This window comes from Trachurus trachurus (genome assembly GCF_905171665.1).
Source record: "Trachurus trachurus genome assembly, chromosome: 1".
Taxonomy (NCBI): Eukaryota; Metazoa; Chordata; class Actinopteri; order Carangiformes; family Carangidae; genus Trachurus; species Trachurus trachurus.
This window is the reverse complement of record NC_139891.1, coordinates 24,144,521-24,164,012: the sequence shown is the minus strand read 5'-3', so window position 1 is coordinate 24,164,012 and position 19,492 is coordinate 24,144,521. Positions and strand designations below refer to the sequence as shown.

At 41.7% G+C, this 19,492-nt stretch overlaps 1 protein-coding gene across 1 annotated transcript in view; it reads right to left on the bottom strand.

The window, feature by feature from the left end:
- The window catches only part of dclk2a (doublecortin-like kinase 2a), a gene marked incomplete at its 5' end in the record, with an annotated part of 40,106 nt that overhangs the window by 12,644 nt on the left and 7,970 nt on the right, over window positions 1-19,492 (bottom strand). The window contains 2 exons of the mRNA XM_083982752.1: window positions 359-457; window positions 2,447-2,576. Coding sequence (XP_083838878.1) covers window positions 359-457; window positions 2,447-2,576 — 229 coding nt within the window. The remainder of the gene's footprint in view (window positions 1-358; window positions 458-2,446; window positions 2,577-19,492) is intronic.

The following is a 19,492-nucleotide window of genomic DNA, read 5'->3' as shown; positions in this document are numbered from 1 at the left end:
AGAACACTAATTGCTCAGCATAATGTCACCATCTCTCAGTGCAGCACATAAATTGCTTAGTCACTCGTCACAGCTGTTGAGCGTTTAGGATGAGGCTACAAAATAAAAGGCTTTTACTCAGCCTGTCAACCACTAAACTACCCACAGTGGTGCTCTGGCATTAGATCAATGAAGTGTACTTTAATACAACCGGAACATATTTTCACACCTATATTGTAATATTTGCAATTTAACCTCTTTTCAAGTATCTGTTCTTTCGTCTACAATATATGTAAATGTCTCTTTTTATAACAGGCTAACAGACTGTGTCTAGACTATTTCTAATGTGCGTGTGTGTGTGTGTGTGTGTGTGTCCGACCTGCACCAGGGGACTTGCTGCGTCGTGAAGGTCCAGGGCTCTTAGCTGTTCGGTTTGGGGTAGCAGAGCGACTGTACGATGACTTCAGCACTCTGCATTCTGGAGACACGACACGCTCAGGGTCAACATCGCATATATTAACCTTCCCCTATCAACAAACCCTTCTTCAAGAAGCAGAGTTAATGTAGCAGCACTATTCACAATGAGCTGCTGTATGAGAGATATGACGCTGGTAAATGTTATTTATGGGGGCAGATTTCATGAATGCTGCTTGATAATGGAGACAGGGACGCGACAAACAACAGTGGGAGACACGGTTTACTCAAAGCAGGTTAAAAAGCTCAGAGAAACAGATACATTACCTCACACCATGACCCAGTTAGGGCAGAGCTACAGCAACATCTTGGGACTACATGACTAAAGATGGCTATCCCTTCGTGTGCAGGATTTATCAGTACTAATACCTCCTCAATACATTACTCATTTGTTTTTTTTTACCAATACTGAAATGATACTTAAGTGGTTTCCATTTCTTTGCCTTTTTTGAAAACGTTTCTCCATGGTTCAAGGTGCCCTCTCAGTTTTTGACAACTAGTAGTATTATAAAAGATAACAATTTGGTTTTTGTCACACCATCTGTGAGCAAACACAAAGCCTACAACAACTGTGACTCATGGTGGGGCATTTAATGACATCCAGCGAATGTTCATGCATGCGTGATAATTCTGATGCCACATTAAAAAAAAAAGGCAACACCTGTTGTCCTGCAGTGAGCGAGCCACATGTTTCACTACTTATCAAAACTGTCAGCATTCAAGGTGTTTAGACCAACTGGAGCAGCCGAGGGGTGTGTGTGACATTTGCAGGTGCGGTCAGACGTTTTGGATTATTCTAGTGATTCTAGTGTAACATTTAAGGACAGAATATCTCATCCACCTCCAAGTAAAAGAGTCAGTTGCTGCTGCATGGTTTAGTCCCAGCCTCACCTCTCTAATGATCTGCAGCAGTACAAAAACTAATCTAAACATATTCCTGAGGGTCCAGGTGAGGAGCAACATGAGCTCAGTTTTGTTCATTTACGCAGCCTTTGTGATCACACCAACCATTTCCTACATTTTTATTTTTGCCATGTTTCAACAGAAGAGAGTGTCCTGGGCCTATTTGGGAGGAGGAAGAGCAACCCCTGCACCTTCAGCAGAGAGTACACTGTGCCTTTTTTTGTTCTTTCAAAGACCTAATTCTTGAAAGTGGAGCACAAGAGTGTAAGTGGGACAAAATCCTCCAAACTATCTCTGAATACGACCCATCCACCATCACTCATCCTGAGCAGTAGTTAACACAATGTGTGTGTTAGAATATGTCTCCCTGTTTGTTAGCTAACCTGACAAAACAACGTAAAAAGAAAAAAAAAATCTAACAGGATGTCAATACTTTTGGTACTAAAATAACCTCCTTCCTTCCTGAGAGGCTGTCCAGTCTTGGCTGAGGTGCTGTGCAGCTGTGACGCTGAATGGATCTGCTGGTTTTAAAAAGAGGTCATGTGTTGTCTACGTGTTCTCAAACTTTCACCGCCTCTCCAGCAAGATAAAGAGGAAGATACCAAACTGTGGGTGTGCATGATGTCATGATATGTGTACAGTACAATACAATGCATACAGTAGTACAGAACACAACATGAACACAACCATGGCATTCATATAAAGCAAACACAAATCTAATTCCACAGAGAAAAATGCAACCACTTTTCCTTTCCTGACAACAAACACGTGTGGACATGTAAAGCATTAATGTTTTGTTCATTTTTTTGTCAGTGCTGGAGTTAAATACTGTAATAAAAAAATGGTACTTTCTACTATTATAATTAAACTAAATATAAATTAAATATAAATATTTGGCTTTATTTTTTATTGTATACACACAAATCTCATATCCTGCTGTCAGCTTCCGAGAGGAAAAGAGTGTTGCACTTGTGAGAGAAACATTGGAGGAAGGACACAGAAGCTAACACATATACACACCCACATCCACACATCCACACACACACACACACAGCAACACAGATGTGAAGTTAGTCTTAGTCAGGCCTACCAGTCACAAAGGCTGTGGAAGCCTTACCACTGTGATCCAACAGAAAGTCATCCTGGGCATAGCGGTGCTTCTCCGGACCGCACGCTATGAACACGTCATCGTCCCCAAAGAAATCCTGCAGGCAGGTAATCTGGAGGAAGAAGGGCAAAAATACACATGAGTGGAGCTCACTCTTCACTCTGCACAGTAACCTGGAACTTCGGCTTTGGGATAAATGTAGTACAGTAAACAAAAACAAAAAAAGCGTTGTGATGTATCATCAGAGTGTTTGTGGGGTACGATAAGGTTGTGACTGTGATGGAGTGAACAAGTACAGCACAGATCAACACTCTTGAGGTCCAAACACCCAAGTTTATACTGCAGAGTCAATGCAGAATCATAGGAGGAAAGTGGAACAGTTAGCGTTTGTGCTGCAGGGTCATTTGTCTTCTATTCTGTCTCACACTGATCGTCATTTTCTCTGCAGCTCCCTGCACTTTTCCTTTTTACACCCACCACCACCACCACCACCACCATCCCCACCCCTGGAGATGGAGAGAGGAGTTACTTTTAGATTATGGTGCCTACACACGCACACACAGATTATCCCTCTGTTGCTGTAGGTGGACATGTAGGAAGACAAAGAAGGAAAAGATCCGTTCATTATCCCACCCCCCCAACCACCACATGCAAGTGCACCCACACACTGCCAGACATATGCGAACACACACACACACACACACACACACACACACACACACACACACACACACACACACACACACACACACACACACACACACACACACACACACACACACACACACACACACACACACACACACACACACACACACATGAAACAAGAGCAAGAGGGGAAGTACAGCATGGCTGAAGATTATGGGCAGATGGATCCTCTAGGGGAGATTGGGGGCCGACACAGTGGGGGTAAATGTGTGTTTCTGCGTATGTGTGTGTGTGTGTGTGTGTGTGTGTGTGTGCGTGTGCGTGTGCGTGTGCGTGTGCGTGTGCGTGTGCGTGTGCGTGTGTGTGTGTGTGTGTGTGTTGAGGGTGGGTATTAGAGGAACTGGTGGTCCAGAAAAGCTAAATGGCCACATGAAGAGCAAAAACAACACTGTAAAAAGAAGAAATGGAGGCAGATATACGTACAGTATGGTGCACACACATACAGTATATATTTATACATATCAGTCAGTGCACTCAACGACACATCCATCAATAATAAATAAGACAACTCACATGACACTTCTGCATGTCCTACATTCAGACACCATGAATTAAAAATGAACAAGGATGCCGTATCCGTTACATTCTCATAAATTATCAAAAACAGTATATCATGGCCTCAATGTGGCCCTGTTGTCTAATCTTTGATCATCTACCTTCTTCACAAGCAACAGATTAACAGAGTGGAAGTAGGAGAGGAGGGGTGTCAAGTCGACTGTATATGAATGTGTGCGCATACCGGAGCTGTGGCACATTATCAAAGGTTTGACATAGCTGGAGTGAATGTCATTCTTTAGATGAGCTCCCACTCAGGAACTTGGCAGCTGATCGGTGGAGGCACAGAATCACCATGGCAACAGCCCACAGGGAAGGTGGGGGGGGGGGGGCAGTTCGACGTATGTGTCAAAAATGGACGCTGGTGTAGTGCAAGCTGTGCCAGTGAGAGACTGATAGAGGTGGGTACATGGCACGTTTTCTCATTGACCTTTGACCTTAACCCACACACGCAGCTTTCTCTGTGGTGTGGAAGTTATCAATGACAACGCTGTGCTGTGTTTTTCCACCTACTCAGCAGGTTGTGTTCGTACTCTGGACAGTTGCTGGAGGACAATAGGAGACAGCAGCACAGTGGCAGTAGAGGTGAACACTGTCCCCTGGCTGGGAAACCACTAATCGTAATGAAATCAGCTGTCAGAGGCGCTTAGAGACAGCTTAAATGAGTAGGTTCAACACTGGAAAGTGGATCCCCAATTTTGGAAACCACTCTCTTGTCTGACTTATCCAGTACATAATCCCTGTTAAAATGTTAACTATTGTTTTCACAACTTTTAAAAAGATGAAACGAGCAAGATATATTGTTTTTCTCACTGCATCTCTAACTAACTATAGTACACACATTAAAGGGATAATTCAACATTTTGGCAAATTGGCCCATTGCCATAATCAATATAGTCATGGCGGTAGGTTCGTTACCTTTATTTGTCGGTGCAAGCTATTTTTAGAACGGCCGAGCACAGCCGCGAGCTGCTCAGAGCTACGCTATCGAGGCTCATGGGGTTTCTTGGTTTCCCTCATCAAACTCATCAAATACACAAACCAAGAAATCCCATTAGCCTCTGTAGCTTAGCTCTGAAAAGCTTGCCACTCGGCTCGGAGTTTCTAAAAATAGCTTGCACCGACAGATAAAGGTAACGAACCTACTGCGATGACTATAGCGATTATGGCAATGGGCCAATTTGCCAAAATGTTGTACTATCCCTTTAAGTAAGATAACTCAACTAAATTGCAATTTGAATCAATGCTTTAACAGGCATTTGCTAAGTCATCCTGCCGTTACCCTGGTAGATGCTTGTCCCAGCATCCCTTGAGGCAACAGGCTTATGGTGAAGAAACAAAACTCAGGACTATGATGTTACTCAGCTTTTCATTTACTTTCACCCCATGCATACGCCTCTCTCACCCTCACTCTCTGCAAGGCTGGCACTGCTGCATTCTGTGATAAAGTACTTTTCAGCTGGACCTGTGATGCTCAGGGGAATGCTGGGAGATGAAGACAAATGGTGCCTAAAGGGACAGTTTTTTTTAAGAAGCAACAATGAAAGGAGGCCAAATGGTTGGTAAATTGGGTTCAATGACAAAGTCTGAAAAGAATGGCATTTTAACTCAGATGCACCACTTACAATGACCTGGAAATGACCTTGATGGTTTACTTACATTAAGAACGGAGGTCAATCCTCTGTGGAAAATGTCAAGTGGTTTGTGATTATTAGCAATTAAAGTGGAATTAGAGAGGAGAGTGAAAAAGTAAAAATGATTTTTGCATTAACTAAACAATATATACATATGACCACTATTAGGCTCAGCAACTTCTAAACTGACAAATTAAGGCAAATGTAAGCATCAAGTACCAAAAACTGCAGTTTCTCCAATGATAGTGAGTCAATCCCCATGGACTCTGAGTTAAAATGTAGAAATAAATATGTTTACAACAATGTTGTACTTTAAGACAACTGTATGGGGACTGGGAGGGTTAGCGGTTCCCTTGTTTACATTTCATCAATGCTTTAAGTTCTGTATAAGCTGTAATGTGCCACCTCTGAAAAGTTTTATTTTTGTTGGGAGCTGGGAGCTGAGTCAGGCACTGCCAAGAGCAGCTCCCTCTGAACTTCAAAACTTCTCTTCAGAAACCTGTGGGTGATGTCACATGGGCTATGTCCATCTTTACTTCATTTCTGTCACTTCATGAGGAAAATCTCTGGCTCTTAAGCTTCTAGATGTTCCACTATGTTCACCAGCTATAGGTGATGACTGTGACTGGATGCAGTGGATTCAGGCAGAGGACTTGCCATGTTGAGCTGTTTCCCTATGACCACCAGATATTCATGAGGAGGATAAACTGCTCTCCAACTGCTGCTGTCCCTGCAGTACTAGAGTCATAGTGCAACATCCAACCTCACCATCACTTATTTTTGTTACGTACGTATTTTACATCTGACTGAAATTAGCCTGTTGGGATTCACATAACAAATTCAGTCAATAGTAAAATCCTGTGACATTAACACCCCTAAAATATTTTTAAACAATGATTCAACTGTTAAAACATAAAAAGAAGCTCAGTCTAACATGGAGAATGTGTGGAAAATAGTGCAAAAAAAAAAAGCAACATTTCTGCAGAGGCTTATTTGATATAGAGTAAAAGAGTCTATGAATGTCAGACTGCATTGTCCATGTTTCCCTTTGCTCTTGTCAACCACTGCCAGGATAAACAGCCAATGGCACTCCATCGCCAGCGCCATCCTGCTAGGCCTTGTCTCAGCCAATCAGTGAAGTGAACTGTTTGAGGGTTCTGTATTGGCTGGGTGACGTGTCTTGAGGGTAAACTGAAGTTTACCCTCCAAGATGCGATACGCCCCCCCCCCCCCTCTCTCTCTTCTCCGTCTCCCTCTCTCTCGTATGTCTGAGTTTCTCTTGCTCTCACCGTCCGTCTGTGCCCTTCAGTTTGCCTGCTGTACTTTCTGCCCTGCTTGGCTTGGCAACACAGCAAATAGATACAGGCCAAGGGCTTGAAGTGTGTTCACATTATAAAAGTGTGGGAATTAATTTAAGTTTATAAGACCAGTTGCAAACCTTTAACTTTAAAAAAAACAAACATTTTAAACCTATGTTATGACTTACGAGGCATGAAAACAAGCCGAAAATATCTACTATTCAGAAATATTCACCACATACTGTACCAATACACTGCATCTAGATCTTTAGAGGGAACAGTCTTCACTTTAAATAAGGGCTTTGTTCCAAATACAATTGCCACACAACAGCAGGAGCCGAGTATTTAGGGCAGTGGAGAAGACGACAAACGGCTGGAGGGGAGACACACATGAAAGTGGAGGCTCTGCTTGCTTGCGATGGCTGACGGGATGATCACTGTAATCATTAGATATCATCAGCCCCATGCAGCTCCAGACCCCCTCATTGCTGCTCATCACCCTGAGCCAAATGAGCAAGAAGCGAATAAGGTGGGTGGAGTCCGGAGGGAAGGACAAAAATAAAAAGACAGATCAAAATCGCTGCACCTTTCGCCGTGTGGAGAGCCCACACACACACAAACACACACAAACACACACTTGCTGTTACACAAGGAAATTATCTTTTATGTTGAACCATGTGCATTCTTTACACAGGGTTAAACCCTCGCTCAGAGCTGTTACTTGAGAACATGCAGATAGCTAGATGCCTATTAAGTTTGTCAGGGTGATGCTGAAGCTAAAGCCAACCAGGTTATTAACTCCGTTTGAACTCTCACTCACAGAGACTCCTTCCTGAGATGTTTAATTCCTCTGGATTAGAGAAGTAAATCTCAGGCACGTGTAACAACTAAGACAAGGCGGCGACGGTGTCGGCATGAAGAAAAGCAATGAGAAATCTAAGCCCGTCATTAAATCACTCCCACACAAACCAGTACCTGCGAAACACACCGATGTTAAACATCCAAGACACCAAAGCACTGAAGAAGAAACACAATGAAGTAGCATAGATGTCTTCTTGGGTTTGAAGAGAATAAACAGAAACAGGACATTTCATCTGGAGGTTAAAGTGGCGCTGAGAGCTCCAGACACTGCATCTTGACTAAACACAGCATGCAAATAAACAAACATCTTTAGAAAACACCTGCATCAATTTGACAGCACAAGTCCTGCAACTCACAATACGACGGAAAAAATTTCTAGGGGACAATAAAATGTGTTGAACCTGGCTGGGATATTTGTCTAATGGTTTTTAACATAGATGAAAGGAGATTGCAAATTGCAAAAAGCAGCCATAGTATGAAATAAATGGTTTACACTTCCTGTCTCCTAAGCGGGCGCAGTCATGATTGCTCCTTCATTCAAAAACATAAAAATATTTAATACGACACTACGTACTGTACAGTGTGAATTTATGGCTCATTTTGCTGCTTGTTTCTTAATATTTGATCAGCATTGCATTATATTAGTCTTAAAATATTATTCTAAGAAATAAAAGTTTTATTTCAGTTCGCTTTCAGTTCATGGCTGCACATATCGTAAATCGATGAATGCAGCAGTGAAACCAGAACCAAAACCGACAGAGAGAAGAGATCTGTGTACCAGATCTGGTGGGAGTGTGTTGGCAACACAGAGACTCCTCCTTTTTCTGTCAATATTGAAAAATGTCAAAATGAGCAGAAAAGATGTGGCTTGTGAAAAAGGGATCCAATACTAATCTCTGTTCCTATTCACTTCTCCCATTTGAATGAATAGACCTGCTGGTGTTCTCCTCAAAGTGGCGAGGAGGTGGACAAAGCCACACGACACAGAAACAGGGAATGATTTTAAATGTCTTTCTAAACTGTCTCTGCTTTTAACTTCAAAGGCCCTCTTGTGTGCGCTAGGGACACTCCTGTTGTGAGTATTTGCAGCACACATCTGTTGGTCAGATTGATGAAGATGTTTCCTGAATTTGTTTGTTTTATCTATTGCATGTGCTTTGAGCTCTCGGGGCCACCGTAGGAGACAGTAAAGGCACCTCAGAACAAAACAGGCATTAATTCAAAGGGGCAGTTTCCCTACATTGGTAGACAATGTGGGGAAACTCCACAGCGCTGCAGTGAACTCTTCCTCACACCAGCCTGTGGCGGGTTGGTCTATCACACATTAACACAGCTGTCTGCCTCTCTCTCCCTCTCTCTCCTGCAAGTCACAGTCAGGCTGAGAGACAGACAGACAGTACATAACCTCAGGGTGTCTGAATGTACATGAGTGCTGAGCTCTTGACGACTGAGCTGTGTAAGACAGAGTGAAGGAACTGGGAGTAAAAGCCTAAAGATGCTCACACACGCACAAACACACACAGCTTCTCTCCCAGATGAGCTTCAGTAGATTACTTCACTCATTTAGAAAATGAGACTTGCAGAATTGCTGAGGCTCAACAAGATCCACAAGAGATGCATAAGGTGTTTGTTTGTGTTGCAAATTATCATAATCCTCTGTCTCCAATTAAAAATCAACAAAAAATTACTGGACTTAAAAGAGCCATTTAGCAATAAATGCTCAGAGTACAATATTGCAGCTCCAGTAAAAGTCTCCAGAGATGTACATTAGTATCTCTTAGTGCATCCAGCATCTCATTGCTATGCTACTCGGAGTCTAAATGAAAAACAAAAACTCTCCTAAAAAAGCCCCAGTTACAGAGTTACACCTCAAGACAACTGAGACATGAGACACTGTTTGATGTGTAAATGAAACTTCACCATCAGTATCAGATACACGCTACAGTTGTCAGCATCACTTAGATGAATCTCACGCTCCGCCCAACTCAAAAACATTCCTCACATCAACATGCCAAATCTTGCTGAGGTAATCAGGCCTCGCCTGCATGATTAAACTCAAGTAGACAAACAATAGTGTTGAGGCATAACCATATCATGATGTCAACTCTCCTGTTGGGGGAGAGAAAGGCCTGCTGCAAAGACTGGAGGAGAGCCAGGCCTGAACAAACACAACCAAACAAAACAAGCAGTTGAGATCACACAGCACACAATGGACAACCCCCCCCCCTCCCTCTTCTGAAGCCTCCACACGCTCTGCACAGCCGACAGCCCCGTTGCCCCCCCCCCCCCCCCCCCCCCCCCCCACACACCCCCGGACACCCCGGCTCTCTGTCGTCTGCCGGCCTTTTGTTTTCCTGTCTGTCAGTGCAGGGTATCATGCCAGCACTTGTGAAAACAGCCACTTTTGCTTTATAAATACAATGAAGTATGTCCGATTCACCCACCAAGGCTATAAGAACAAGCATCAATGCAGTGTGCGCTTGTGTGTGCGTGCTCATGGTTTTGTGTGAAAGCCATCTACTATAGGGCAAGAAAGAGGAGTTCTGGATTTGTAGGTTTTTATTTCCAAAGGCCAAACAGCTACCAGGCTATGCCAAGGCTTGATCTTCTCTGACTTGCACGGATTTCATCTCTGACTGCCAGGCTTTTATTTTGAAAGACAAGTCAAATTTATTCACATCATGCAAAGTTAGGAGTGTGACAGTTTAACATTTTCTCTCCAGATACTGTTTCCAATGGCTCAAATAAAAAATATCTACTAAATGGTGCCTCCCCGACGCCTTTTCTCTCCTCTTCCCCTAAATGTGTGTTCACACATAACTCATTTTAAAGTTCACCTTAGATGGCTCTGCTACAAAAGAAAAACACAAACAAACAGGTAGTACACAACCAAATGGAGAAAACACCTGACGACACATGTACAGAATACCACTGCAAATGCACACATGTTAAACTTACGTTGTATAGAAGAGCACAGTATCGTATATAATAGATACACAGCACATACTCCTGGCTGTCAGTGCTCTGGCGTCAGATGGGGCTGTATGCTAATGACAGAACGGTACAGAACAATAGGTGCGCATGCAAATTTCATGGCTGTTGACCTAAATGGTGGCGTTTAATCCAGACTTGGCCCTGAAAACAGCTCAAGCCTGACAATCAGATGGAGCCCTTGTGTGGCCTTGCCTCTAGCTAGTCAGAGAGGGAGACAGTGGTACTAATCTGTCTGTAACTGCCAGCAGGTTCCACCGTCCTCCTGCCTGATAAAGATAGCATCAGTATGATAAGAGGGTGAGAAGAATTCAGACTCCTTGATGAACCTAAAACCCCTTTAATTGTTGAACCGACATGTCCACGCTGAACACACGACCTGCACGCCATGGACTGGTTTCATGTATTGGGGTCACGGGGGCCATCATCATCATTAGGAGTGTGTCATTCGAGGTGATGCCACGATGCATCAATGTCATGCAAACCAGCAACCACCTCCCACACACACACACGCAACTCTGCCCTCAAAAGTCAGCAACACAAGGAACGATGAACTCTATAGATGTTGTGAATTAAGTTTTACTAGGTTTTATCTCATCACTGCTCTGAGCACAACTGTTGCCATTATTACACATACTATGTTTTTCTCTGACAAAAACATATATGAAAAACTAAAATAATATACTATTAATTTGAAACAATCGTGATCATAATGAATTGATGAACATATGAGAAATGTAATATCTTATTAGAAATTTAGCATATCTAGTTATATATTCTAATAATAGCATGTCTTCAGTTTAATATTCACTGCTAAGAGGATTGCTACCACATATACATTTGTTGCGTATTTACGTGACAATAAAGAATCGGCCTCTTCAAACTGAGCAGATCTGTCGAGCAAATTTTCACTGTTGCTGTCGAGAAGTCACTAATATTTACTCATCTGGAAAAGTAATTTGTGGAAAAGCAGGTTTTTAATCTACTCAGTTCTACTTAGCCCTTTAGTTTCTCTTTCAGGGTATTTTTTCACATGTGTTTGTGTTTCTGATGATGATGATTTTCCAGTTTGGTAGCTTCTTTTAGGACAGTTGGCAGTAAGGTTAGGTCTACAATGCACCTTCTAGACACCGAGTGTATTTTGTTGGTGACTAAATGACGAGTTAAGTGGAAAACTGTGGAGCAAATTTCCATTAGAGCCACTACAATGCCTGGAAAGAGACTGAGAAATGTCATGGAATAAGTCTGAGTTATTTTTCCATTCCCAATTCACGTCTACAGGAGTGGAGAGCCTTGTCTCTGGTGAAAACGACAGAAACATTATTTTAGATTAAGTGTTCAGTTTTCAGTTAGACTTTTCCCAGTGTGTACTGTCCGCCTGCTGCTGACTCACAGCACGGTGTCACATTCTTTGGGACTGGATGAAACTGCTGCAGTGCTCAGACCTGTGAGTGACCTTCAGCTTTTGTTGTGCACACTGTATCCGTGCAGACGCCCTAATGCGCTTGCCTCTAACAATTTCACTCAAACCCACTGACAGGACAGAGTGATACAGATTGGGAGGTAGCAAACAAAAGAGATGAAAAACCAAATTAAAGCCCTCGGTTTATGTAATTGAATTTCTTTCATAAATCAAGATTGCTTGTGTAGATTTTTTTTTTGTAGTACAATAACTTTCTCCTCAGTTTATTACCAACGACACAAAACATCCAATTAACTGTGAAGATGTAAATAAAAAAGGAAAACATTACATTTGAGCCATCTGCCGAGTCTGATGTCCTCTCCCATTCCTCAACTTGCTCTGTGCACTGAAAAGGCCTTTAAAGATTTTCCGAGAGAGACAAGCATTTGAGCCCTTACAGCTCAGCAGTCTGAACGGTCCAGGTCTGTTTCCAGCCCCTGGTTAATGGGCAGACTGGCTGTCATCCTGATAACATCACTGGGGAAAAGGATTGTGAAAGGCAAATGTGTTTCAGGATTTTCAATGCAAACTGTTAAAAACAGTAAAAAATCATTTTATAGGGAGAAAAACAATGTTCGACTTGTTTAAATTATAAGACAGATCTGTATTTCCGTACTGCTTTTGAAACCAGTGCACACTTACTACTACCTTTCTACTTTCCACTCTAACTGTTGATTGATTGATAATGTATTAGATATGTTAACACTTGTTCTGAACTCCACACATTTTTATGATGACTTATATTTGAAAGACTGAGGCTCATAGAGCAAACAACCTCAGACCTGAGCTGCAGCATGTACAGCAGTGGTCAACCTCTTCCAACTCATGGCCTATTAAAAATCTCAAAAAAGTTGGCGGCCCACATCCAAACCCCAAACGATATGGTATCTGAATATTGTTGAATACTCTTTTGTTTGGTGAAGACAATCCAACATTTAGGACAGATCAAAAAGCAAGCTTCGTTTTTGACTTGTTGACCCACATCTGCCTCTTGAATGTCTTCCTTTTGAATTTTTCCTGATGCTTTTCAATATTTCTGAAGATCATAAATTAGTTATACTGTACCTCTTATCCCTGCAGGGTCACAGGGGGGTTGGAGCCGAAGCCATCTTAAAGATAATTCCGTTTGAAAACATCTAAAGATAATTATATGTTTTCACATAACATCTCTTGACAGAAATTGTACTGTTTTGCAAATGATATGTCTTCATGGCTCAGCGGTGGGTCTACTGATGTGGGATAAACTGAGTCTACTAGAGGAGGCCATATGTGTTATATAGTGGACAACAAGATTGGGGGACTATCAATATTAATCGATTGAGGATTAAAACATTTTTGTATAAACACCTTTACGCTTAAATACGTTTAATCGTAATGTGTTACACTTTTTACATTCAAGATTCCAGGTTGTTTTGCTCTCAAGCTTTGTCAATGTCAGATCAAAGAACTGATCTGTCACTCACACACCATGCACTGAGTGTGGTGCGCCACATCGATCACTAATGTTTTAATAACAGCAGTACATGCAGGCTGCCTTTTCTCACCTACTATGTGACAGGGTCACAGAGGGCTGAAGGCTACAAGTAGGGAGAGAGTCTGAATGAAAATCTCATGGACCCAACATCTCAGAAACACTGACAGAACCTCAAAACAAACACTGTAACCACAGCAAAGAAGTACTACTTTTTCCCTTTGTCATGCAAATTTATGTGACATTCCACATGAGCAACACTGTGAATGTGTTCTGGGAGAGACTGTCCTAACATATCCCATATTCAAACAACACCCTCCCCTCCATGACAGCCAGCTTCTCACCCCGTCTTCAACTGAGGCTTCTCAGATCAGGTATGAACATTTTTGCTGTTTAACGATGATTCAACTTAATCAATTTCAAGTCTTGCATAACCCCACACTACACATTAAAACAGAGAGCTGCAGAAAACTAAACTTAGATCTAGGTATGTATGTGTAAAAGTCAACACCATGATGACTTGAAAGCAGAAACTGCCTGATTAAACCATCACGACAACTGAAGCGAAACTAAAGCTGCTTAAATGACAGTAGTGTAACCACAGCACTACATCAACAATGCAGATAATGTGTAAAGTATATTTCGATGAAAAATGCTACAGATCCCCTTATCATTAAATTTTAATGTGTATTTGAGCAAGCTTAATGAATTGCCAGCTTAATGAAATTATTCTAATGGCTACTCAGTGTACAGTTATATGCTCACACTTGCTGCTTCTCTTCTTAATCACATGGGGCCCATCCCCTTTGTCAATATTTCTATAGTTCCCTTGAATCATTCCTGAAAGATTTCTACATAAAAAAGGAGAATTTAGCAAGTACTGGACTGCTAACTGTTCCCCAAATTAATGAATGCATTGATTAAACAATGAAAAATAGGGAGATCTTATTTTCTGCCTGCCCAGTCAGCTTTGAGATGTAAAACAGGGTTTTCTAAAAAGCAGCAGCTGATTCTGTTGGCTCTGATAACCACCGTCTACAATTAGCATTCAGTCTGAGGAGCAGCTTTGAATCCAGAAAGGAGAGTGGACAGAGATGTGTTGTGTGAAGATGCACATCCATGAACACACACAAACACACACACACAAACACACACCTGACAGCTGCACTTTAACCCTCCCTTCCAGTTTATAAGTCTAATTATCTGGTGGTGGCCAGGGCTTCAGTGGGGGGCTTCTGTGTGTGTGTGTGTGTGTGTGTGTGTGTGTGTGTGTGTGTGTGTGTGTGTGTGTGTGTGTGTGTGTGTGTGTGTGTGTGCATCAGTGGGAGGGGGGCAGACCGTGTGGCTGGGACCTGTGATTTGATTTTGGAGGAGCAGATGGCAGGCTGCTGCTGGAAGGCATTTGGTGTGTGTGTGTGAGAGGGTTAGAGTGAGTCAAGAGCTTTACTTTCTAGGAGTGCAAAGTAAAGCTTTTTATAGATTCTATGGGTCTTTGTTCAATCTGGTGCTAACATGTGATTTCCCATAGTTAACTGCTGGGACTCATGAAGGCAGCTCAGTTAATGCATTCATCAGCCAGTCACCGCCACACACTTGACCTTTGTGCAGTGGATGTCCAAACAAAAGTGCAAGCGTTGCTCAGTACTCAATTTTATTAAGAAGTGTTCTATTTTATAGCTGGGAAATGTAACTACAGACAATGATGAAGGAGGATAATTACGTTATCACTTTAAAACAAAATTTCACCTACACCTACAGTAGGAAGACAGATGTAGCGGGATACAGAAGAAAATGGGAGAAGAGTTGTAATAACTGTGCTGCTGTGTACTACTGTAAGCTACATAGCTAGCTCTAAAATGTAACCTATTCTTTGCAACTGTATGTTCTTAAGTTATGTGATTATTTAACCAATATAGACAAAAGTAGAAAAAAACATAGCCACAGTATACTTTTTCATTTTGGTGTAATGTACACTACACTAACTATTACTGGGCTTCCTGAACATGATATTGATCCGCTGGTCTGACTTAGTGGTTTGAAGGTAAACAAGCTTCCCAAAATGTCAGTTTCTCTTTAATAGGAACCGACACAAGGAAATTCCCGTCCTTCACTACAGCCAATATACTGTATAAAACCCTTTCCAATAGCAGTGAAAGCAATGTGTCTCAAATTTGATTTTGAATTTTTTTTTAAAGCCCCCCCTGATTTAAACTGAACTGACTGCTATTGATGTGGACAGGAAGCTGTCAGGTATCCGGCTCTGGTCACAGGATCAGGTTACAGGCTTAATGGGTTAAACCTCTGCTTTTGGATTTTTAATTTGATTGAGTCAATCATACTGAGGCAAAGAGAGTAATACCTATAACAACCACTCACTAAGCAATTTTAGTGCACATCTTTACCAGATCTAGTTGCACTTATTGAATGGCTGTAGTGCTAAGTGCTTACAACGAGCGAGGGCTCCTAATGCACTGAGGCTTTACAGATATCCCTCACTTGGTAGTCACTTTTTAGTAAGAAATGTGAAGTCTAAAGTAAAAAGTCTTCCTTTCAGTCATCATTAAGACAATATGCCAAGAAGACACCTGCCAATTTTAAACAATTAACATTATCACGTTAAAGATCTGTTCAGAGTAGAGCTGAAAAACTAGGCCATAATTTTATTTCTGGAACGCAACCTAACAAAATTTTGGCAACGTCTGTTAACAGCAGCGGGTAAGGACCATAGACTGTAAAAAGAATGGACGTAGCGTCCGTGACGTCACCCATTGGTTTGGGGGAGTCTGTTTTGTGCTGCTACTACGGGGGTTTGAACCGCGCCATGTTGGATTTGACTTTCCATATTTGGAGAGGTGCGGCCGTTAGCCGGCCGAGGGCCCGCCCACTGGCCTCGAAGCAGCGGTCGCCGGACCTGTCACTCAACGTTTCCACGCCCTAATTGGCCAGAATTTTAACCTAATAACAGTAAAACGGTAGAGTTGAAAAAAAATTCACCCCCCTCAGAGTGTGTGCGGGGGTAGAAACTATCAGTTGAGACCAAAAAACGTAATGGTACCAGGCTTTTAACATGTTTACTGAGGACGTAAAGTCGGCTATTTTAACATGGGGGTCTAAGGAGAATGCTCCCTTCCGGTACCAGCCCCCAGAGGAAGCCGGGGGGATTGCAGTTTTTTGAACGCGGAAGTGAGCTTCACTTCTCAGACCGACAACTGCCCCCTTGGTAAGGACAGGATATTGCAGGAGAATTTGTCAATATGAATTAATCATCAAATCATTTCGAATTTGATATATGTAAAACAATATTTCCCTTGTCTAGTTTGACACATTTATATCCTGTGTCTGGATATATAGAAAGGAAACAGCTGGAGCCGGAGCCAAAAGTTGCTTTTATCCAAAGGCTACAGTACTACTGCTATAGAGGACTGAGCATTTGCTAACACCATGTAAGATGAGTAATAGAAGAAACTCTGGTCTCCATCTACATCTTCTTGGCAGATTGATGGATGGATGTGTTTATGTTCTAGCAATGACTAGACATCATCTATCAAGGGAGGATAAAAAAGACAGCTGTGACTGAAGTCTGATGTGTTTATCATTAAAAATCCTGTGGTGAATATCTGAAGACACTCAGCATGAGCTGTGTAATGTGTCATCTGTAATATACAAGTTTAATCCTCAAACATAGTGTAGTACATGTCCCAAATCCCTACTAAAAATGATTGATTCATGAATTTAATATAAAACGCTAAAAAGGAAATCAAATTCTCTGCATGAAATCTCACTGAATTCCTTGTGCCATTAACGCTGGTGTTATGTTGGGGGATTCAACTGGCTGTCATCCATCTTCAATCCAATCCTCAGTCCAATACAAGAACATTACACTTGCCTACCAAAAAAAACCCCCAAAAAAACCCTGTGCCTCTGTGTGGTTTGGGATTTTTCTTAAATGACTTGCCCTTACTGCTAAATCACATTAGGAGCTACAATCATTTTATGATGAGTATTTTGTCTTCTTCCTGGCCATATCATGGTATAGCATCTTTACAGTCCATTTATGAGCAAGACTGAAATTCAGCCATGAATAATATATCAATTCATTTCAAAGTCTGAATGTTGGACAGGCAGCTAGGATGTTTTATGCATGTAGTGCACACTGAAAAACAAAACATGGATTGAACATTTGAGCCCCCAAATACTTGAACTTACAAGGTGTTATTTTTTTCCATAGGTTTTATAAAATGAAACAAAAGTCTGGTTGAATGAAGGACAACTGTGACTCTCACTCACTGCAAACATGTGCTTAAAAGGTTGTGACGCCATCGTGGCCTTCACACTAACCCCCCCATGCAACTGTTGATGCCTGGGTTAAAGAAGAAGGGTGTGGCGTCACAGTCCAACATTCCTCCAGCCTCTTCTCAAAATTATTAGATCAAACAAATAACTCAACATTACAAAGTAGGGCTGGGCGACTTTGTCTCTGAATGACTATGAAAACAAGATAATGGGGAAAACAATGACTGGCATGTAATGTACATGGGAGTGTATCATTGCTGGTTCACAGACTTTGTATACTGTATGTCAGGAGACATCAGGTTATGTTATTAGTGAGTGTAAGCAAGAGTAACAAGATGCTCCTCTAAAAATGTCCCAGTCAGTGATTGGGTGTTTTTCAAACTTATTTCAGGGCTGCAGCTCATTCTTTCACTCCAGGCAGAGTGTAGGATAGTTGGAAAGACACAGTTAACACCACGTTACACTGACAAAAGTTATCGTATGTGTGTGCAGCCCATAAATGCGAATGTCTGCACTCCTCACAGGAAGATGGAGCGTGACATAGCTGACATGGTCTGCATGGAATTTACTGAGCGATGGGAATAGAGACGTTATCAATGCTTAAGGCCACAGATATTAGACTGAACTAGTCACAGTGGAGAACCAAACTAAAATTTCTCTCACAAAGGGAAAATTTATATGTGCAGCTGTGGACAATGCATTATTTATTAAGTGATGCTCCTTTTTGGCACCATGTCTTTCAACATTTCAACATCTTGAGTCTACACTAAGTATGCAGCCATATCTCCCCACCCAATGCAGCTAATTATAAGCAAAACATTTTGGGGGGTTCCAACTTTAAATTTGGCCACACCCCATTCAGTGATTTCACAGCTGGTGTTTTACTCATGACAACTGATGGAAACACCTGCTGTAATACTTTGATTGGAGTCTAGCCAGAGATGCAGCATGCTCTACAAGTTTAAACACAGAGAGGACAGCTGAATTCTGTCCTTTGTCACTTGGTGTTTATTTATCATTTAAAAGTATAATATAATATAAAGTATAATTTAATAATTTAAGACTCAAGTCTAAGAGCATCCAGCACAGGAACACTTTATGCCAAGATAACGTAAATATAATAATAATATTCTGGACACGGTTACATAATCATTAGAGACTGTGTTCCTGTGCACTGCTGGCCTGTCAGAAAGGATGCTGGGCTGGCTCTGTCAGAGGTGATAAGGATCACTATTCTCATGAGTCATTTGTCTGGACTGTCCGGTCCAGAAAGTCTCCTGTCGGCTCACAGGAAACAAACATCAGCTGCTTTTGCTTTTCAAACTCTGATTCTCACTTTTAACCTTTTAATATTTGATGTGAAGAGATCCTTTTTGTCACCCCTCACTATTCCAAGCTCTGTGTAAACTACAACTGTCCAGATAAACATTTTCACCCTGTATCAGAAACAACCTCTGTGCAGACCACAATGCAATGCAGTTTTCAAACTAAAAAAGCAGTGTTTTCAAAACTCAGTTTTTGGTACTTGAAAACTTCAGATCTTTCATTCAAAATCTCACCGATGTTTCTGTTACCTTGTACACGATCATCAAATCAGGTTATTTTCAATGAATATTCACCAACACCTCTATACAAAGGAATTGTTAATTTAAAGGGACAACGAGGAGTTTCTATTTGGTTATAAAAAAGTATCACGTTAATGTGGATGAATCTACGCTACCCACACTTGTTAATGGGCCCATTTTCGATAAATAT